The 22,511-nt window shown below is 34.9% G+C and overlaps 2 protein-coding genes across 3 annotated transcripts; both read left to right on the top strand.

Moving 5' to 3' along the window:
* LOC18767073 (triacylglycerol lipase 1) lies at positions 2,527 to 6,882 on the top strand. Of its 2 annotated transcripts, XM_020553624.1 has the most exons (10): positions 2,573 to 2,891; positions 3,010 to 3,120; positions 3,874 to 4,014; positions 4,623 to 4,733; positions 4,819 to 4,962; positions 5,041 to 5,081; positions 5,189 to 5,265; positions 5,914 to 6,009; positions 6,112 to 6,477; positions 6,642 to 6,882. In XM_020553624.1, the coding sequence occupies exons 1-9, from the start codon at positions 2,709 to 2,711 to the stop codon at positions 6,432 to 6,434; spliced, it is 1,227 nt and encodes a 408-aa protein (XP_020409213.1). In that variant the 5' UTR covers positions 2,573 to 2,708; the 3' UTR covers positions 6,435 to 6,477; positions 6,642 to 6,882. The 2 variants fall into 2 exon arrangements, with proteins under 2 accessions (XP_007199888.1, XP_020409213.1); XM_007199826.2 differs by having other exon boundaries at positions 2,527 to 2,891; positions 6,112 to 6,864.
* LOC18767074 (putative UDP-glucose glucosyltransferase) lies at positions 8,817 to 10,850 on the top strand. The gene is made up of 2 exons (XM_007199751.2): positions 8,817 to 9,498; positions 9,864 to 10,850. The coding sequence occupies exons 1-2, from the start codon at positions 8,905 to 8,907 to the stop codon at positions 10,689 to 10,691; spliced, it is 1,422 nt and encodes a 473-aa protein (XP_007199813.1). The 5' UTR covers positions 8,817 to 8,904; the 3' UTR covers positions 10,692 to 10,850.

Raw genomic sequence — 22,511 nt, 5'->3', positions numbered from 1 at the left:
TGCCAGAACAGTGGTTGAAATTAATGGAAGACACCAGTGTGACCGTGTCTTAAATGACAGTGGAAAAAAACAGCTGCAATGCAATTTTATGATGGAATTAGTGTTATAGCAGCATTATTTGCAATATTGGGTAGAAGGGAACTGACCCTTCTGAGGTGAATGATCAAACATTTTTTGGTCTTTGGTGCTTGATTTTCTGTCTATCCCTTGAATTGAGGTATGAATGCATGGCTCCATGACGGAGGCAAGCTTTAAATAGAGTTGTCATGAGCTTGCGTTCATCGGGTTCTACTGTTATGAAAAATCAAGCTCTCGTGTTTTTTTTTTTTTTTTTTTTTTTGGGTAACTCAGTTTGCTAGTGGAGTGCTAGTTTGATTTTGTTTTATGTCAAAGGTCTCGTAAAACTCTCTAAGTTGATGACCCAGAATGATGTCTTATTTGCAGGCTTACCGGAAATAAGTCCGGAATAACCAAGGAAAAGGCCCAGCAGAAGTTTTCTGGTTCGTGCATTTTTAATTTGGAGAAGTCACTGCATAAGAGGTAGTTGAAATTCCTTCCTTTTGTGCATCTAGTGTTGGCTTGGCTCTATCTATTTCTTTCCTTTGTTTTTCCCCTCTCTAGTCTTCACTCTGAAAGTAATAAGAAGAAGAGCTTTGCTGGTTGTTGATTGTTTTGTTTTCTTCTATGTCAGTCTTTTTAATTGATTGTTGTAGTTGGAGGAATTAACCAAGCAAGGCATGAAGGAGGTTGAGAAAAGGAAAACCCCAAACAATAGAAACACTAAGCGCTCAGGAAGAACTGAAAAGAGAGACAATAAATTGAATCAAGGGAATCCTGGCAAGAGATTGAATGGATAAGCCCTAGCCGCCTTCTCCAAATTTCCCCTTCTCATTCAAATACCCCATTTCCCCTTTATTGAAGCTGAAAAACCTTTATTCTCCAATGTTAAGGATTGAAACGAAGTGGAACCCAAAACACGTAACGGAATGTCTATAATACTGACGGAATGGGTAACTTGAGACCGTTTTTAAAAGTGTGGGGGGTATTTTGAAACGTTTCAAAGCCCATATAGAAATTTGAGACAAATTTGAAAGCACATGAAGTATGTACATAAATAAGCCTATAAACTGTTATAACGTTTGACCATCTAGATTTATTGTTTAAATTATTAAATGTTGGAATGCCCTTCAAGAATAAAATCAAACAAAATTGTTCTCACACTCGAAATAAGACATTGTAATAGTCTATCTACTCATTTATTTAGTTATTCACACAGTCGTAAGAAGCCATTATAATAGTTTTTTTTAAATAGAAATTTTGGGATTACATTTATAATTGAGTCAAAAAAAAAAAACTAATCACAAAGGACCAATACAAATTAGTCACAAAGGCCCATTATAATAAAGGAGCGATTTAACATCAAAATTAAGACAATATGAGGCTCCACCATTAACGATCATGCATCCCAATTAAGAATGCAAACTTAGAAAAACTAAAAATAGATAAAACAATACAAATAAAACTCTAACAAAGGAGATGTGAAAACTACACATAAAATCCAAATAGTCTCTGTGACTTATTCTAAATATAAAGAAACCGCAAAACGGATAGCAATAGAGATCCGACACTGAAATGTAGGTGGAGATCCAATGTCGAGACGCATCTGCTTGTGATGAGTGGAGGAAAATCATTACAAAAAGAAGATAAAAATAGGATAAACAAACATTCTATCTCTTAAAATGGGGAAAATAGGAGAAGGGAGAAATGGAGGGGAGAGGAGAGGAAGAACAGTGGATTCCTCCCCCCTCAAAGTGAAAAGGGCTGTAGAGTGTGCCATTATAATAGTTTATGCACTCATTTATTTAGTTAATATAAAATAAATGCATGATAACTCTTTTTTTTTTTTTTCGGAAAATTAGTGAATGCATGATAACTTTATTAGAGTGAATAAGTGATTCTAAAAAAACTATGGAGAGTTCTCATTTGTATAATAAATTTCTAAGGATAAATTTTCTTGCCAATGGGTCTAACCTAGTGAAAAAAGGCATTGACTTGTAGATTAGTATTCTTAGGTTCGAACCCTCATGGCACATTAGTAGTGTGCGAGAGATATCCTCTCCCTTGTAGTTTTTTTATTTTTATTTTTTATCAATCTCCCTTGTAGTTTAGACTATCACTTGTATTTATTTATTTTTTTTTAAAGGATAAATTTTCTTCTTATTTGTTTATTTTTCCCGAAAATATTCTAATTTTGTTTGTTTATACAAGTGATATTATGAGACGAGACTTTAACATAGGACTTTGAGTGCATAAGTAATTGTTTTTTTGAGATCCGAGTTTCTTGCAAAATTTTCCTTTTTTATTTGTTCGGTAGTGGAAGAGTTGTAATGTGTAAAATGGATTTGCCGGATCCAGCCCAACTTAGAAATTCAAATTTGAATTATTGAGTTTCAGTTAGGTCCAGTCCATTATACACCTTGTTTAAAGTCCAATGTCCATGGATAGGTGATTACGAGACCAACCCAAACCCGTTAGCATCCGGGTCAATTTGACCGCCCAGTGGGTAGTTGGCTGTCCGCATCACTCCTCCGTCAAAGCGCGCGTAAACCACACACCTCGAATCCAATCGAAAACTGGATATGAACGCCATGCAACCCTGTTCCGATCACTCCCTTCCTGCTCACTCAATCAATTACTGACCGACAGAAATGGCGAGGCCGGTGGCAGTGGTGGTGGCAGCTTTCCTGGCCGGTCTCTTGGCCTCTGAAATCGCAGCAGAAATCGCCCAAAACTCGGCCGATTTTTACAATCTCGGCCGTCGTCGTTTGCCGCAGCAATCTCTCTGTTTGGAGCTCATTGAGCCTTCTGGGTACTCTTGCTCCGAGCACAAAGTGAGTATTACTTCTCTACAAAATTGCCATTTTCATATTTGATTGTCAAATTTGTGATAAAGTGACAGAAACCCAGATGCTCAAAGTTTGTTGTTTCTTTGTTTTTTTTCTTCTGCAGATTCAAACGAAAGATGGCTACTTATTGGGTCTTCAACGCGTGTCGTCTCGAAGTGGAGATTTGAGAACCCAGCTGGGTCCTCCGGTGCTGCTTCAGCATGGACTCTTCATGGTGAAGTTTGAATTTTCATCACTATACTTTAACAAATGCAAAATAAGACGTTGAATTTACACTTGCAATTACTTTGTGTAGTATGCTTTGTGAGCCTGTGACCTGTTTGATTTGAACTTTGAAACAATTTCTTGCAGCTTTAAAGTTTAGCACTGCTCTTGGATGAATAAAGCAAATGATTTTATGCTATGATTGCTAATTGTTAAAGAGGCTTTAGAAAATGTAGAAAAAACAGATGATTTTGGCCCGCATCTGTTCGACTGTTTAATTGAATTAATCAAAGTCTTTTTTCATTATTGTGTTGTCTTTGGGGTTTGAGGGTTCAAGAGCTGATGAGATTGCTTTGGTGGGGGATTTTATTTTCCCTATAGATTAAGAACTCAAATAAATGCACACCTCTAATGACCATGAGTAGTACTGATGTATGGAATCTGCATACTAATTGGTGAAAAGCCTGAGTAGTATAACTCCTTCCAATCTTTTTAGCAGGCTCTAGAAATGTTGTAATGCCATGTTAAATGTATGATATTGGAATTTGACTGTTTAATTCACACTTTTTGTTCTCCATGGTCTGAAGTTTAGTTTTCAATTTTTTATATTTTATATTTTATATTTCTTTCATGAAAAGAACGTATGTGGTAAAGCATTGAACACGAGCGAGATGAATTTTGATTAGGCTATAGTACTTGAAATTCAATTGAACTTAGTTAATTTCGCATGATCTTATGCTACCCAGTTTTGAATTTCAAACAGGCAGGCGATGCATGGTTTTTAAATTCTCCAGAAGAATCAATGGGCTTTGTCCTTGCAGATCAAGGTTTTGATGTATGGGTAGGAAATGTGCGTGGAACACGTTGGAGTCATGGACACGTATCTTTATCAGAAGATGATAAGGTCTATATAGCATACACATTTTTCTGTCTTGCAGTTATAATGTCATTTATTTCATTCAATGATAAGGTATGGTTCCAGTTATTTATGTGTATTAGTTGTATGTGGAAAGTCTGGATTGTCCCCCTGATTGTTCTGTCAATGAAAAATCTGGGATAATTTACAGGGATGTGTATATAATGCATACTGAGAATCACATATGAATAAGCCACTTTGCTCTTCCTGCCTCAATATTTCATGGTTGAGCGATGACAATAACGAATTGGATAGAGGGAACAGATAAACCAGATTTAAAAAGGAATACACTTATGGATAGGCTCCTCCCTTTTCAGAGATATCAGTATGTACCTGATTTCCTTGATAAAAGACATGTTTCACTATTTAGGTTTTTTTAATTTCTAGAACGTTTGTGCTAATTTATACACTCAACATGACTTCATGTTGGTTATTGGCAATCTGACCCGGTTTTGAAGTTAGTGGACAAAGGGAACGATCATATACATTACATCCTTTTTTTTTTTTGGTCTTAACGGAATGATCATATTTGAAGTCCTTAATGCTTAATTTGCTTATCTTTAATCTGAAGATACTTGGTTAATGCTTTGTTGCAGAATTTTTGGGATTGGAGTTGGCAGGAATTGGCTGAATATGATCTGGCAAAAATGATACACCACATATATTCGATAACAAACTCCAAAGTCTTTATTGTTGGACATTCACAGGTCTTACACCTCTTCATCTACTTTATACCTCACCTGCCTTTCTGCTCCTTGTTTTAGTATGAACTTAATTTGTTCATGTTATTAGGGAACAATCATGTCTTTAGCTGCTCTCACCCAGCCGGATGTAGCAGAAATGGTTGAAGCTGCCGCTCTTTTCTGTCCAATATCGTACTTGGAACATATCACTGCTAAATTTGTACTTAGAATGGTTAATATGCATCTTGATCAGGTATTCCTGATCTGCTTCAAGCTAAATTTATGAATGGATCCTGGGGATAAATTTGATGCACATGATCATTTTTTTCAGATGATTCTTGCTATGGGCATCCATGAACTTAACTTTAGAAGGTTTTGCTTTATCTTGTCCACCTTTTTTTCCCTAGTTTTCTTTTTGCTCAAAATGTTATGAGGTTTCATTAGTACTAATCTTGTTATCATCTGTACATTATATGTAGTGATTGGGGAGTCAACCTTTTGGATTCAATATGCGATGGCCATGTTGACTGCAATGACTTGCTAACTTCCATAACAGGTTCTTTTTCATCTATATACTACTTATCTCCCCCTCTCCTCCCCCTTCCTCTCCCTCCCTCCCTTTGCGTGTGTGTAGGCGCATTGTGCTCAGGCATCTGTTTTATGCGTTGTGCACATGCCCATTTAAAAATGTTTTGGAGGGAAACTTAATAAATAAATAAATAAATTCTTTCTGATATTGTTTATGTGACTCTGCTGCATAAATTTCTTAGAGAAAACAAATCAGCCAGTTTCCTCATAAAGCAGCTAATTAGAACTAATAAATTTATAGGTTTCCTTTTTCTTTTTCCTTTTTTTCTGTCAATGAGGGATTCAAATTCGAGACCTCTGCAAACATTGGGGGCGTTAAACTGTCAGCTTGTTGTTATATTCAATGGGACTTAAGTTTGTGGTTCTACATAATGGCTCTAGGAGGAAGGTCATGTTATTCACAAGTATGATTTAAATAGCCAGTAGACATGATTGATTTTTGAGAAAGCACTGTTGCGAATGTATTATTAAGATTGAAATTCCGAAGTTGCTTCAATGCTACAACATAAAACTTTTCATCTCGTTTTGTATTTATTGTTAAGAGTCTACTAAGAAAAGGTGCTCTGATAACTTTTAGGGAAGAATGGTTGCTAAAGGCGTTTTGATAACATTTCAGGGAAGAATTGTTGCTTTAATAACTCACGGGTGGACTTCTATCTTAATTATGAACCTCACCCAACATCCACAAAGAACTTGCATCATCTCTTCCAAAGTATGCTCTGTACCCTTCGTATTTGCAAGAATATCATTTACGTACCTCTCTTCTTTTTCTTATTCTTTTTGTAAACTGATTATTGCATTTTGTGTTGAGCAGTGATTCGTAAGGGTACTTTTTCAAAGTACGACTATGGCATCTTAAAAAATTTGAAGCTGTATGGTCAGTTGAAACCCCCTTCATTTGATCTTGGCCTCATACCCAAGTCACTGCCACTGTTGATGGCTTATGGGGGCAATGATGATTTAGCTGATGTGGAAGATTTCCATCACACTCTCAAGGAATTGCAGTCCACTCCAGAGCTAGTTTATCTCGAGAATTATGGTCATATAGACTTCATTGTGAGCATAAATGCCAAAGAAGATCTTCATGACCGCGTGATTGGGTTTTTTAGGTCATGGGGAAAATCTAGTAGTTCTTAAAGCGACTGCTTGCTGTAACATGTGATCAATGTGGTTTGTGAATGTACTGTGCTAAAAGCGTTACTGTGCATATATTGTAAATAACATTATTTTCTCTTTTCTAAAGTTGATGCTTGAAAAAAAAATTTGCAGGATCGGTTATTATAGATATGTACATGTATTTCTGTACCTTATTAGGTTTACCTTTCTGGTTTGTCTATGAAGCAGACAAGGGAGAGGAGGAGATAATTTATCACTTCAAGATGGACTTGTGCAAGCACTATGGCAAAGTCGCTCGGGTGGCTCCAATGGGACATGGAAGACGGTCGTACGGGTGGCATATGTTCTTGGTCAACCACTGTTGGTACTTGTATCCTTGTATTCAACTTAAAAATGTAAACTTGGTTCTAAACTTTCCAAAAAAAATTACCATGTTTTTAATCTTATTCAATTACCTGATCAAAGTTAGTTGACTAATGGATTAATGATTGACTAATTCTGTGATTGAAGAATGCTACTGTTAGTTCCCTACGCTCATTTGGTTGAATTCAAACTGTTGAGGATGAGGTTTTGGGAGCTCTGCATGCATGAACGGTCAGGATTTGCCCACGCGGATGTGGGAGACTTGGCCCTTCTATAATAACAATTAAAAGCATGTATGACTGCGTTTAGCGAAAAAAAAAAGTGCTTATGGATAATAGGACTTTCTGGAAAAGCATCTAAGTGCTTTTTCAGGAAGCACGGTAAAAAATTTCGATGTTCTATTAATAAAAGCGTTTATAATCATAAATGCATTTTATAGAAGGGGTCGTTAGCAGTCACCCTGATTCACTTCTTTTCACACTCATCACCTACGTCTACTACAGTCTCATGCAAAATTATTAGGTCTGGGGATAATTGAGTTATACTTGGCAGGTTCTTCAAAATGGTTTGATTCTTTGTTTGTAACACTTTTTTGTGTGCACGTAAAGAGTAGCTACTAAATGCCATATCGATAGAACCCAAAGTATAACAGAAATTACGTAGGCCAAGTCAAATCTTCATAGTGGGTCACGACGGACAAACTTGTATACCACAAGAATAGTACTGTTTTGTAATTTTCAACTAATTATGTTCAGTCACGAATGATAAGGATTCTATATAACGTAGCGTGATTGGATGAGAATAGCAAAATAAGATTATTCATGTGACATGTAATGCAAGTCCTTCTCGTCGCAAGGAGCATGATCAGAAGTCTCATTTGACAGAGAATGATTGTGAATGAATGTGTGGCAGATGATAAAACACACAGCTTTTTCAACAAAAATCTCTCTTTCTTGAGAAAGACTTCCATGAAATGGGAATATCACTATTTTACTATTCTCAGCCAATAACGTTATGATATGCATGATAACACTTTCACGTAATAGAGTATTATTGGCCGAAAATAGCAAAATAGTGATACCCCTGTTGTATCTAAGTTTTTCTCATCTCTTCTTCATTATTCAGAATAAATTATTGGGGAAGATTTTTTAGTACTGCCTTTAAAAGCAAAAGCAAAACAAATCTTCAAATGTCTTCATTCAATTGTCTGCTGTTGACTAAGTAGATACACGACGTACGTAGACTAGTCTTTGGTTCCCAAGCTTTTTGCAATACATTTTGAATATCAAAATTTAACGTTGGATTGGAAAAACATCAAACCATTGTCTCAAATCAAAAGACCGACTTTTCGACCACAAAAATAAAATAAATCAAAAGACCGACTTGCAAAAGCCATCTCCAGTCTAATGAAACAAACCAGACCATGAGTCCTTAAACGACATTTCTTAGCCATTCACTAATCCTTTCCTACACCAAAGTTCAAATAAGTCGACACTTAGTCATGATATGCCATTTATTCAAACCCATTTGTACAATAATCTAGTTCGGTAATTCTTTTTTCAATGTTGAAGTTGTAAGTTTGAATTCACCCCGAAACGTGGCTCTGCCCCTTGTACTAAACTTTCATGTGCAGGAAAATGCATCACCATGCTGCTGGCCTATAACTTCTAGCATTACCCATCATGCATGAAAACAATAAAACAAGAAATTTCTTATTCTTATTGTCAGATTGTACCAAAAGGTTTTTGTTTTTTGGCAACCTAATCAAAGCAGTACGTCGACCCAAAAAAAATAAAAAATCAAAGCAGTAGGTCCACTAAAAAAAAAATGCAGTTGGTCCACTAGTCATAGTTGAAAGACAAAAGCTCATGGTGGCTATGCTGTGGCAGCCTTCATTTGCAGTAGCCATATGCTGTGGCAGCCTTCATTTGCAGTAGCCAAACTACATTAATTTATATAGGAATATCTTCATTTATTAACATGTGATGGGAGAGGGACCACGAAACACAACCAATCAAAATAAATACTTGACGATAAGAATGCTAACGTTTGTTATATATAAACCCACTTCATTTATACATATGCCTGCAAAAACATAAAGTGGGAAAATATTGCACCCAAAAAAACTATGGGATCTGAAACTCCTTCCACTCATATATTTCTGGTCTGTTTTCCGGCACAAGGACACATAAACCCCATGCTCAGGCTAGGCAAGCGCTTGGCTGCCAAGGGCATGTTGGTAAGTTTTTCCACCACAGAAAACTATGGCAAAGAGATGAGGAAGGCCAACAGTGATATCAATGACCAGGCCACACCAGTTGGCTCTGGTTTTATCAGGTTTGAGTTTTTCCAAGATGGGCTTCCAGAAGATGACCCAAAACGCGCCGACATGGACTACTACGTGCCCAAGCTTGAGCTGGTGGGGAAGGAGCTGGTCGCTCAGATGATCAAACGACATGCCACTGAAGGTCGTCCAGTTTCTTGCCTTGTCAACAACCCCTTCATTCCTTGGGTTTGTGATGTCGCCGTTGAGCTTGGGATCCCTCAGGCCACGCTCTGGATTCAGTCCTGTGCTGTGTTCTCGGCTTATTACCACTACAACAACAAGACGGTGTCGTTTCCTACAGAAGCCGAGCCAAATATGGATGTTCAGCTGCCTGGTATGCCTGTTTTGAAGCATGATGAGATTCCTAGCTTCTTGCACCCTTCTGATCCATTTCAGGTCAGTAGAACTATTTCTCTGCATACCAAATCAAATTCCGAAATTTTGGATCACAACTAATATGATAATTTTATATTTTGTTTGTTCATGTTTCAGTCCAATCTGAAACTTTTTTGTTTCTAACAAGTAATATATTGATATGTCTATGTCATATCAATTTGTCATTAATTTGGATGACTAATTTTTTTTTTTATTAGTCAACTATAGTTATTAGTTCATTAATAATTGTTTGGCAGCACGGCATTGAGTGTTTACTTTTCTGGGAGGAATTTTGAGTTCAAATCTAATAGACGAATGTGGAATCGATAAAAATATAATAAAAATAAAAATAATAGTAAACTTATAAATAATATGTTTGATTTCAGGTTTTGGGAAGGGCAATCTTAGGCCAATTCAAGAAGCTATCAAAATCATTATATGTATTAATGGACACATTCCAAGATCTGGAGCCCGAAATCATCGAACACATGTCCCAAGTCTGCATAGTGAAGCCTGTTGGCCCTTTGTTCAAGAACCCCAAAGCTCCAGAAACAAGCATACGAGGAGACTTGATGAAAGCCGACGACTGCCTTGACTGGCTTGACTCAAAGCCCCCAGACTCCGTCGTGTACATTTCTTTTGGTAGCATTGTCCACTTAAAACAAGAGCAAGTTGACGAGATTGCTCATGGACTTTTGTGCTCCGGGGTCTCATTTTTATGGGTCCTCAAGCCACCTGCCAAAGCATTTGGATTAGAGAAACATGTTCTGCCACAAGGGTTTTTGGAAGAGGTTGGGGACAAGGGAAAATTGGTTCAATGGAGCCCACAAGAGCAAGTTCTAGGGCACACGTCGGTTGCATGTTTTTTGACTCATTGTGGCTGGAACTCTTCGGTTGAAGCCCTCACTTCTGGTGTGCCAGTTGTGACTTTTCCTCAATGGGGCGACCAAGTCACCAATGCCAAGTTCTTGGTGGATGTGTTTGGTGTGGGGCTTAGACTCAGTCGGGGCAAGGCTGAGAATAGGTTGGTCATGAGGGCGGAGGTTGAGAAGTGCTTGTTGGAGGCAACCGTGGGAGATAAGGCGGTAGAATTGAGGCGTAACGCTTTGAAGTGGAAGAAGGCGGCGGAGGAGGCGGTGGCGGAGGGCGGCTCTTCCGACCGGAGTCTCGAAGATTTTCTGGACGAGATTAGCAAGATCACGTCTGTTGCTTAGAACAACTTTCAATTAAAAAGCCTATATATGTATTATGTAGGCTACTATAGCTAATTATGTGTGCTATGTTCTGTATTTATGAGAATAATTATTATTTTGAGGACATTCAAGTTCAGCTCTCTCAACTCGATTAACCATTTATTTGTTGTGTGTGTGATATAAATATATATATCTATATAGAGTTTCCATTGAGGGATCTTTCAAATAAGTTTATTTGAGGGATACTCCTTGTAGGCCCCACTCCGGATTGTATTTCACTAATCCAAACCGTCTATTTTATAGATACTCATTCAAAGATCATCTCTACAAAAAAAATCACTTGAATCAGGTATCATTTGACCATTCAATTGAGTTATTGAAATTTTAGTATTTTCTTAAAGTACCGTGTTCATTGATTTTGTAAGACACAATTGGATGTCGAAACGGTTTCCGATTTGTCTAATTTTTTGTAAGGATGATTTATGAATGAAGACCTAAAAAATAGATGGTTTTGATCATTGGGAAAAAAATGATAGGGTACCCTAAAGGGAGTCCCTCAAATAAATTATTTGAGGAATCCCTCAATAGAAGGGACTGTATATATCAGAGAGCTTCCATTGAGGGATCCCTCAAATAAGCTTATTTGAGGGACACTCCTTGTAGGCCACACTCCGGATTGTATTTCACTAATCCAAACCGTCTATTTTGTAGATACTTATTCAAAGATCATCTCTACAAAAAATTACTTGAATCCGATATCATTTGACCACTCATTTGAGTTATTGAAATTTTAGTACTTTCTTGAATGAACGTGTTCATTGATTTTGTAAGACACAATTGGATGTCGAAACGTTTTTTGATTTGTCTAATTTTTTGTAAGGATGATCTATGAATGAAGACCTAAAAAATAGATTGTTTGAATCATTGGAAAAAAAAATTGTAGAGTACCTTAAAGAACGTCCTTCAAATAAAATTATTTAAGGGATCCCTCAATAGAAGGAGAATGATATATATATATATATATATATATTAAGTTGTAGGAATCATTCTACATAGATCTGATATTCTGTTTCATTTTCCTCAATTCCGTGGTTGAGTTTATCACTTCAAGGTGTCTCCTTCCCATGCCACAATAAATATTGTATATGGCGTGGGCAAGACTTTGCAAACCACTCATGTTCACACATTACATTATTAAAGTTGTCAATTCCGTAGAATTATTTTGTTTTTTTTGTTTGTTTGTTTGTTTTTTTTCATATTCCTTATGGCTTATAATCTTTCATTATCGTTTCTATCAACGCGTCACTCATTTTTCAGATAAGTGAAATGTGAAACTCACACCGTTCATGCAAGATGGTATTTGTATTTTATACAAGTTCGTGTACGAGTTAGAAAATGTTGACAAATTCGAGGTTAATCTGAAAATGACCTAACATTTTGCAAACCTAAGTTAGGTGAGTAACTTCGTCATGACAGTGAGTTCAGTTCTTGCACCCAAGTTCAAATTTCTCTCCTTTTAAATTATATTAATTTTGTATAATTTAAAATATTACTGATATATAAAAATAACTTAATTTTTAAAGTAAATTAATGTCACTAGACCAGAACAAATGTACTTTTTTATTTTGCCCCAAGCTATAAACTTTTTACAATTTAAAAAGCGAAGGTTCACATGTTTTGCTCATTTGTCGGCCTTTGGTACCTTGACCTAGATGGATGTATTAATTAAATTTTTCTTGTTATGAGTAAGTAAAATGCATGTATTAATTAGTTGACGTCAACTGTAATTAAGTTGGCAACATGGCACGGGCATATAGCTTTTATATCGAAATTTCTCTAGCCTTTTGTGGCTTTGTATATGGAATTAATCCTGTGTGGTTACTATATACTTCCATATTTACATTACCCCTTTATTGATATTTGTATTTGCCCTTGTGGCCGCAATTTACACTAATCTAAAGCTAAAAATACAAATCAAAGAAAGTACTAATGATGCAATACAAATGTATCTCTCTGGCATATTTACCTATTGATTAGGTAATTACACCCACATGAAACTAAACCACTCAATGAGTTCTTCACAACGTCAAGCTTATTTGGCACAACGACCTGCTATATCTCTATTTTGATATGAGAACATAATCTTTAAAAAGTTATGACTGTTAGCTGCCTCTTTCGTAATCTTGATGGTGATAATAAACTCAGAATCAAACAAAAGCACCCAAGAGAAACAAAATCGTAGATAGAGTTCCAAGTGTTAAAGCTTTTGATTTTGAGTGTTTTGTGTGTTTGGATGAAGAGAATGAGGAGTGTGAATATATATAATTGTTGAGTTTTGTTTGTAATGATATGGATCGTTAGGTATCTTAACGTACTTGAAAGTTTGGTTTAAGCCGTTTTCTTAATTGTTAGTCAAACACGGGACAAAGAAGGACGAAAAGGCTTTTGCATAACAAAGTTTTCTCCCCCAATATTCACTAGGAAAATATGTATTTTTTTCACTAAGAAATAATAAGTAAAAATAATTAAATGTTTCTTCACAAAAATTTAAATAATAGATACATTAGTTTATGCTAAAACGTGAAAGGTATATTAAATGTTTCTTCATAAATATAAGGGAAGTTTGCATAAATGTTACCTGAACTTTTAGGTTTGTGCGCTAATACCACCTGAACTTTTAATCTTTATTTTTAACTACTTAAATTTTGTAAAGTATTGCAATTCACCATCTATGTCTAACTCCATTAAAGTTTCCTTTAAATTTAAGGGCATTTTTGTCAATTCACTGTAACTAAAAATAATTATAAATAAAAAAGAGTTTAAAAAATAAAAAAGTTAACTGATTACACCGCAGCTTCCAAAAAAAAAAAAAGTTAACCTAATTACACTCACCGACCCAGCCATGAATGAGCATGCTATGGCTATGCCTATGTGCCTAAATTAAATCTAATATAAATGGTGTATATCACAAGTGGTCCAAATGATTGATGAGTTCCTGATTTTTTTTTTCTGAAGTTTTGTATAAAAAGATAAAAATGAGGTTTAAATCTTTAGCTCCCCAATTGGCGTTGAAAATGGTAGGGGTTGGGAAGGTGTGGTTCAATTAGGTTAATTTTTATCATAAATGGTCCTTTAGGTTTACAAAATTATCATAAATCGTTCTTTAGGTTTTTTTGTAACACTAATAGTCCTTCATGTTATCATCTATCCATCAAAATAGTCCTTCCTCTTAGTTTCTATAAAAACCGACGTTAAAAAAATCACGCGCAGTCACGTGACTGCTTTTTTGAATGATAGTCTCGTAATTCCAATCAACTCTCAGAACCCTTTCCCTCCATTTTCTCGATCCTTATGTAAGAAGAATAATGCGTATTTGACTTTTTAAACCCAGATATTCCTTTTGCAGATCAACTTTGTCCCAAAATGGAGAGACCGAGGAGGAAATGGAGGAAAATGATTTTGAGGGTTGAGTGGAATGACGAGATTATCATTCAAAATGCAGTCATGTGACTGCACGTGATTTTTTGAACGTCAGTTTTGACGGACATTAACAAGAAGGACTATTTTGATGGGTATAGATGATAATATGAAGAACTATTAGTGTCACAAAAAAAAACCTAAATAACGATTCGTGATAATTTTGTAAACATGAGGGACCATTTGTGATAAAAAAGCCTTTAAAAATTCTGTTTTTTATAGTGAGTTGACGGAAATGTCATTAAACTTAACGAAAATTTTAATGGAGTTAGACAGTGGTGGTGGATTGCAACACTAAGTTTATGTGGTTAAAAATAAAAAATTCAAAGTTCAGGTGGTATGAGCGCACATGCCCAAAAAAATTCAGGTGGTATTTATCCAAATTTCCCTAAATTTAATATACCATTCCCAAAATGTGACTTTTTTATATTCTAAATTTGATTAAAAGAAAATTCGATAAAAAAAGATTGATTAAAAAAAAAAACTTACCCTAACAATTTCCTTAATTTAAGCCTATTTAAAACACCATTTGAATCTTAAAAACTTAATGAAATGGACATTAATGACAAAGTGCAGCAAATCTGTTGAATTTACATTCAACCCAATAAATGGAGGCAAACAACAATTGCAAAGCCAACTCAAACTTTAAGTGGGGGTATTTTAGGGATCTTAAAATTACAATAAATAAGATTGAGTGTTGCTATTTTCACCTACCTTATCTTGCTCACTCACCATGTAAATTTGAAAAAACACAATCTTATCTTTGCACCCGCCATTATTCCTAAAATACCCTTTAATTATTAATTCAAACAAATTATCTTTGCTAATCAAATAGTTGAGATATGGAGAGGATTAAATTTTTTTTATTCCATGCCTTGTAGTTTTTAAAATATTTTGAATACATATTTTAAAGAGAGTTGAGGCATTTTCCCTAAGTCCTTAGAAGTCATTTTATGAAGAGGTAAATTTGTCTTTAAAATTTTGAAGATAATTAAGGTGGGTAGGGAAATAAGACAATGGGTGGAAATAGCAGCACTCTTAAAATTTTAAGTTTGATTAGGTAACTTGTTGAGTTGAATCCTAGTCATCGAATTTTATTACTCATAAGAATTGGGTTTTATTTATAAAAAATAAGGCGATTGGCTGCATGTAAGAAAAAAATTAGTTTGAAGGTGGAAAACTAAATTTTTAATTATTATTTTTTAAATGTTTGTAGTATGCGGAAGAATTGGGTTGCGGTTTTATTTTTCCATGGATTTGAGTTTTCTTCTAGGTTTTAGATTTATGTAAGATTATTTGAGAAAATGCAATATTACATTGAGAATTAAAAATAAAAGAATATTTATCGACGTTCTCTAAAAATGAAAAAAAATTCGAAGAATATTACAAGTCTTAATGAGAGCATCCTAGTCATAAGGTCGATGTTGCCAACTGAAGAAGAATCCAAACTTGTCTCGGCCAAGGCATGAACGGTAAGAAATTCAACTAGTCATAAAGTTCTTTTGTTTTTAATATTAGCCTCTTGGCACGTTTGACTATCTATGTTTGGCACACATACAACTGATATTCGTATAAAATATCACAAGAGTTGAGTCATGGGAAGAAGTGGTCCTATTCCTAGTGGGGTTTTATGACTAAGGCATGAAGTTTGTCCAACATATCGATAGTTCAATTTTACAAAGCACATGTTTACATTAAGTGGTCTAATGGTAGTTCTATTTATTTGAGATTCAAATTCTAAGTTACATGAATGCGAAAATGATACATGGTTGTGATAAGTTTGATATCTACCGAATTATGAGGATTTACTCATTTATTATTGTATATCTTTTTCTCTTTATTTCTCATATCACGTGAATCATGTAAGTATAAATGATAAGGAAGTTTATCTTATAAGGGCATGTTTACATAACTAGAATGGAACTGGGTGGAGAGTCATTTCCATTCCGGATGACTCCTTTGTTTATTTAAATTGGCGGAATGAACAATAACATAGGGCCCACAACAGATCTTATTCCTGATTCCTGATATTGAAGATATTTGATTCTGGAGAGTGGAGGTGAGATTGGAAAAAGGTGAAAGGGAATCAAATTTTTCATGCCAAAAATACCCCTCAAAAATAATTTTTTCCATATGAAAAATTGTAGTAGTCTTCCAACGACTGTCGACAGTCAAGTTGAGATAGATACTTGTAGTCTGATTTTCTGACTAAAACAAATACAGAGTAAGAAATAAGATGAGATAGATACAAACCCTGCAACCCGTCCGTGGACGAACCATGGCTTCCAACGACTGTCGACAGTCAAGTTGAGACATTCTATCCAATCCAAGCCGTAGTAGCCACATATGGTATACCCATGTCTTGATCAATAGACAAGCTTTGTGTTCAGAAGAAATGATAATGTGAGAATGAATAGATTGTGTGAGATTCTATAACAGAGGGCTAAGCCTATGTTTGAATTCATGTACTGCCCTCCAATTATTATAACTCCATGGATATGTGACAAATAAGAGTTTCTGCTTGGGTTTTTATGCTTGACTAAAACCAAAGAAAACTGGACAGAGCTTATCCGGTACTACTAACAAGCTAACCTGGGCTATAGCCCAGGAGACTTGTTTTTTCAAAGACTAAAATAATACCTTAGCCTAGGCCGATCTTATTAACTAATCCCCACTAGGCTGGCTAACCAACTAAAACGAAACCCAACACTCTTATCGATCGGCTGCACCAGTTCCAAGGCAGCTTCTTCTCAACTCCACAGAGGTCTTTTTCCTCCACCTTTGTACTGGACTCTTGTCTTTTGGGGAATTCTAGTAAAAATTATGCTAATTTGGAAAATGACTATTTTGAATATATATTATTTTAAATATATGTTATTTTAATAGCGGTATTGGATACGGGGTTTTTGAGGGATAAGGCTCCCCCGTGTATTTTTTTGTTATCAATGAAATTCATTTGTACCATCGATTTTTCAATAAGTTTGTACGTAAGGTTAGTCCATGTCATTTTCAAGTCCTGAGCCCGTCTGTAAATCAAAACTATCTATAGCCTTGTTTAATGAGGTTCTGAGATGATAGACAAGACTAGAGGAAACATAATAGATATAAGCCTCTTTTTAAGGTCTTATTGCATCTCACCCAAACCCTAATGTTTCCCTGAGTGGCATTTAACATTAGAAAAATTGAAGTATTGTGATATGTCTGTCATGAAAACCTGAACAATACATATTTAACAATGTTGACTCAAAGTATACATTTAGTATAACAAACTAATGAATAAGCCACACCCTGTTGATGTTTGCTCACCTAAAAGATGCGTAAGGAGTGAAATCAAAGAAATTACCCAATTTGCAATGTGCTTTATTCTTGTACCCAATTTACACTAATCTAAAAGGTAAAATACAAATCAAAGAAAGTACTAATGATTCAACACAAATGTAACTCTCTGGCATATTTACTTATTGATTAGGTAATAACACCCACATGAAACTAAACTCCCCGTCTGGTAAACACCCAGTGTTCTAGCATAATGGGGCAACTGAACACATTAAACCAGTAAGTTGTGGATAAAATATAAATATAAGAACAAATCCAATTGAAATTTACCAAGGACAAAGCGGCCTTAGGCCCACAAACAGAGTGGGTCTAGATACAATGTGGCCAACATTATAAACTAGCAGGAATTCTATAGTGAGGGTTTTATATATGGCATTTAAGTGAGATTTTGTCTCTTAATCATTAGATCAGGCTAATTAAATTGATTCATTTAATTTCTATAAATAAACTCAAAAAAAAACCCTACTATTTACCCGCTGTCCTATTTTTGAGTTTACTTAATATACTAATTTCCAGGTTTACCCTTTTATTTTTAGTGTTTTGGGTTTGATATCTTTGTAAAAAAATCATTCATCTTTTTGTTTCCCTTCCAGTATTGAAGCACTTTTCATTGAATATCTTTTAGATCTAGTTTTCGTTCAAGAATTTGCATCATCCCTTTTCATTTATTTTTTATTTAATATTGTTTTGAGTTTGTATTTTCTTGGATCTGGAAGTTATACTATCGATTTTTTTTCTTTTATTTCAAACTAGCCCCTTGACACATGCTCACGCATGTGCCAATTGGTTTTCTTTTTCTTTTTTATTTTATTTTTAGAATTAAGAAAAAATAACAGGATAGTTATGTTCCATAAAAGTAGGACCTATTATCTTATTTTGTTTTTAAATTTTAATTTTTTTAATATTAAAAAATATGAATTTACGATATTATCCTCATTTAATTAATAATTTCAATTCTTAATGTTTGAATTAACAAAGGGCATTTTCTGGTATTTTGAATGTTTCACCATTCTCTGCCTTTTGCTTTATATATATAGATTAGCATTTTCTTTGGATAACTACAATCTTTTTTCTCTTGTAATAATCTTTTTATATATATATAAATATTGTATAATAAAAAAAAGATAGATTTTCTTCTGACATGAAAACAATGAATTTTATCTGATAAAGAAAGAAACTGGGAAAAAAAAATTGAAGGAAAAAAAAGACACTTAAAAAAGAGAATTTTTTAAACTATAAGATTTTCGAGTCCAGTCCCAAAAAAGATGGCATCAAAAAATGGCTATGATTGAAAGTCTGGTCCAGTCTCAACCAGTTCAGTCTATAATATGAAACCCAATCCAATCTAATCCTAGCCGGCCCACCAAACGAGGCCTTAGGAGCCGTTGAGAAGCCAAAATATTCTGAGAGGAGGACAGGTTATTCATATTTCATTTTATGGTCAGAGGAAAATTGAAAACTAAGCATTGGTAAGTCTAAGAATTCCCCTTAAAGCAATAATAAATACAGAAATTGCGGTCAATAAAGTAGGGAACATCAAAACTCCAAACCATCTAATGTAAAGATGGTTTTCAATGATGGTTATCCAATTACAAAAGCAACCTCATAGGCTTTCGCTTATAAATTTATTTAATTCATTTGTTAGAAGTGTTCCTAATATAAGTGAAAATTTTGGGGCGTGGGTAATAGCATATTTGGACTTGATTTTATTGTTCACAAAGCATTATTTGAACTTAATTTTACCAAACATGAGAAATGAATCTCTTGAGAAATAACGGGCCGAATTGTGACAAGTACAAGACAAGGTCTTGGCACTTGGGCTCGTCCTCATCCCACCTATCTTCGAAGAATTCAAATCCGATGAAGTCATCACCAACTTGGGCCTCTTGGGCTCTGGAAATATTTAATTAAGACACCAAACAAATACAATGATTTTATAATATAAGCTGTTTACTGATTTTACTATTGAGTTGTGTTTGCATGCAATATGTACCTTAAAGTTGAAGAGATGGAACCATGGAAACTTTTCATATGAGACAACTCAAATTGTACCTAAAGATGTTGAAGAGATGGAACCATGGAAACTTTTCATATGAGACAACTCAAACTGTACCTAAAGATGTCGGTACATTTGTTTTTTGGTGAAAAGAGAAGTCAGTACTTAGTAGTAATATTCAACACGTAAAAGAAAAGAGAAGTCATCCACATTGCCGTCTAAATGGACATGTGAGGGGCATGTGCTTTGAATTTTGAAGACATTTTTGTCATTGCTCAGCTTCCCCTTGCTCAGCCTCCTCTTGATCAGCAATTCTTCCTCAGGAAACTTTTGCTCACCAAACACTTGCTCAACAAACTCTTGCTCAGTTGCCTCTTGTTCATCGACACCATAATAGGAATATCCACCAACCAATCCTCTACAAAATTCTTGTCTGGCAGAGGCTTGACTCTCACCAAAAGGCCTAGCTGATGCTGTCGGAGATAGGTGTACGACAAATAGATGCTTGCCTTTAAAGAACTTTAAGGGCCTGGAAGGACAAAACGGATCCAAGATTATAAGACAAAGAATAACAAAAGAAAAGTCTAGTCCACATCATATACAATCTCAGATATGTGTTTGTTTGTTTTTTATTTTGTTATGTGAGCCATAGATATTTGTTGTCCTTGAACTATGATTCCTACAACTTAATATCTAGGAAGACAAGCATGGCCCTCGGTCTCATAAAGGAGTCTTATAATTAAAGCCAATTTCTATTTTGATTTCAAAATCGAAACTCCTATCCTCCCATCAAAATTAATGAATTTAATTTCGCAACAATCAAAATATTTTCGGACTAAATTAATTACATAGTCAAAATTCACTTAAACACATAAGAGTTGGATTCCATTTTATGAGAGGTGAGGCAACACCAGGCAACGGTGACCAGTTTACGTCTCGCAAAATGACATCGTAATCTTGAAATTTCTGACATATGTATATGTGAGTTTTTTTATAACACATATATATATATTCTTTTATAGCACATCTATATGAGTAGGATGTGACGATTATGTCTTTATTGAGAAAACTTAGTCTTTAGTGTGATGAAAGGAAATATATATTTTTTTAAAAAAATAAAAAAGATAATATAAATTACTCTAAATTAATCTAATTTATAAAAAGGAGATTCAAACTTGAGTGCAAGAAGACGGACTCATTACCAAGGCTGATCCTAACTTTTGAGTGGCCCAAGGGCATAAATTAAAATGACGCCCCTTTTCCTTTTTTTTATTTTATATAATCATAGTTTAACAAAAAAGAAAAAAATTTATGCACGTGTATATATTTTATTTTTGATTTAATTATGATAATTCTATTAAACTAAGATAACAAAAGAACACATAAAATATAAATAAATAAACCATGAAATTGTTGAGAACAAAAAAGTTATCAAACTAGAAGTACTAAACATTGTCTTGAAGAAAGTGTTCGATTAATTGGGTATTTGTTGTTCCAAAATAAAAATAATATTTTATTAATGTTCAATTTATAAATGTGAGTCCTTGTATTGTTAAATATTTAAAGTGATTATTATTTGGGTCATTGTGTTATTAAATTTAAGAAATCCATTTAATATGGCCATGAACAATTAACCCATATGTTTTTTATATAGATATAAAACTTTTGGGGAGTTTGGCTGTGGTGCGCCGGCTGTACCTGTACAGCCCATCACATGCTAGTCACGTGGGCTTTTTTTAAAAACAAGTGAAACTGGTTCTTTTGGTTAACCAGTGAAAATAAGGAAAAAAAAGCTCCCGCGCGTTCAAAACCTAGGCTGCACACAGATCGATTTCGTCTATCTCCTCCTCCATAGCTTTGCACAGCCACAGCTCTATTTCGGTGAAGTCACAGCTGCACAGCTTCGTACAGCCTGAAGAAGCTCCCCCCACTTTGTCTTCTCCATCTGAGGAGCATATTTCAACCAAAACCCAGAAACCCACTTCGTCTTCTCCAGCTGCTTCCTCCATCTCGGTAAGTTCGTGTGTTGATTTTCGTTATGGGTAATTGATGGTTCTATTTAATTTATTCTTCTAGTGATTTTGAATTGTTGTTTCAGTTTTTTCATTGAACAATTCCAGAAATTAATTATTCAAATTTTGTATTTCTTTTCCCACTGTGCATTTCTGCTGGGTTGTTATAGTGCCTCTTGATCTGATTGTATATATGAATACCCATGAGGCCTCTGATTGTGTATGATTTGATTGTGGTGGGTTTGTGATTCTGAAAGTGGCGTGAGGTGAAGTGGGTATCTGACATTGATGGCTGTAATGTTCATGCAATTGCATATTTCTGTATGCAATTACTAATAGCCTGTATGCAAATCCAAGTCATTGAATGCAATTACAGTATATAGTTTTTTTTTTCCAAAGTATGCACGTATCTCAACTTTTGCTTGTATTTATTTGTTCTTTTGGTATCCTTGTTCTGTCTTGTTCACTAGAATATCCTCCCCACTTGCACATGTTACAAAAAAATCAGGGTGCAGTCACCTGCTTCACTGTTTCAATTAAGTTGCAAGATTTCAGACTTGTCTCCCATGTTGTTTTCCAATTTGTATCATATTCTGTATGCAACATGCCGTAGGGATGCAGTTGTCATTAGTTGGGTGTCAAATATCATCAAACTGATATTTTCCTTCCAACAGGTCGCTGCATCTATTCTCATTTTGTGATATTATAGTTTGCTCTCTATTTCTGTCACCATTTTTGTGTATTTTGCAATGCTGACACCAGTAGCAATTGCTTTTGCTAGTTTTCCTGTTTGTTTGTATGTTTGTGGGTGCACCTCTCTCTCATGCACCCACCGATATCATACTCACAATAGACATTTGGGTCAGAGCAGGCACCAACAAAATTTGTTGCAAAGACCTGTCTAGTTTCAAATTTTATTGTCACAGTTAACGAAAATTATGCGTGCCCACAGAGTTCCTTTCAATGATGTTTGCTTATGGCATATTTGTGTATCTGCACTCTTCTTGTCAAATTATCTTC

This window comes from Prunus persica, chromosome G8 (assembly GCF_000346465.2).
Source record: "Prunus persica cultivar Lovell chromosome G8, Prunus_persica_NCBIv2, whole genome shotgun sequence".
Lineage (NCBI taxonomy): Eukaryota > Viridiplantae > Streptophyta > Magnoliopsida > Rosales > Rosaceae > Prunus > Prunus persica.
Note: the sequence above shows the minus strand (reverse complement) of the source record. Positions and strands in the feature narration are given on the sequence as shown.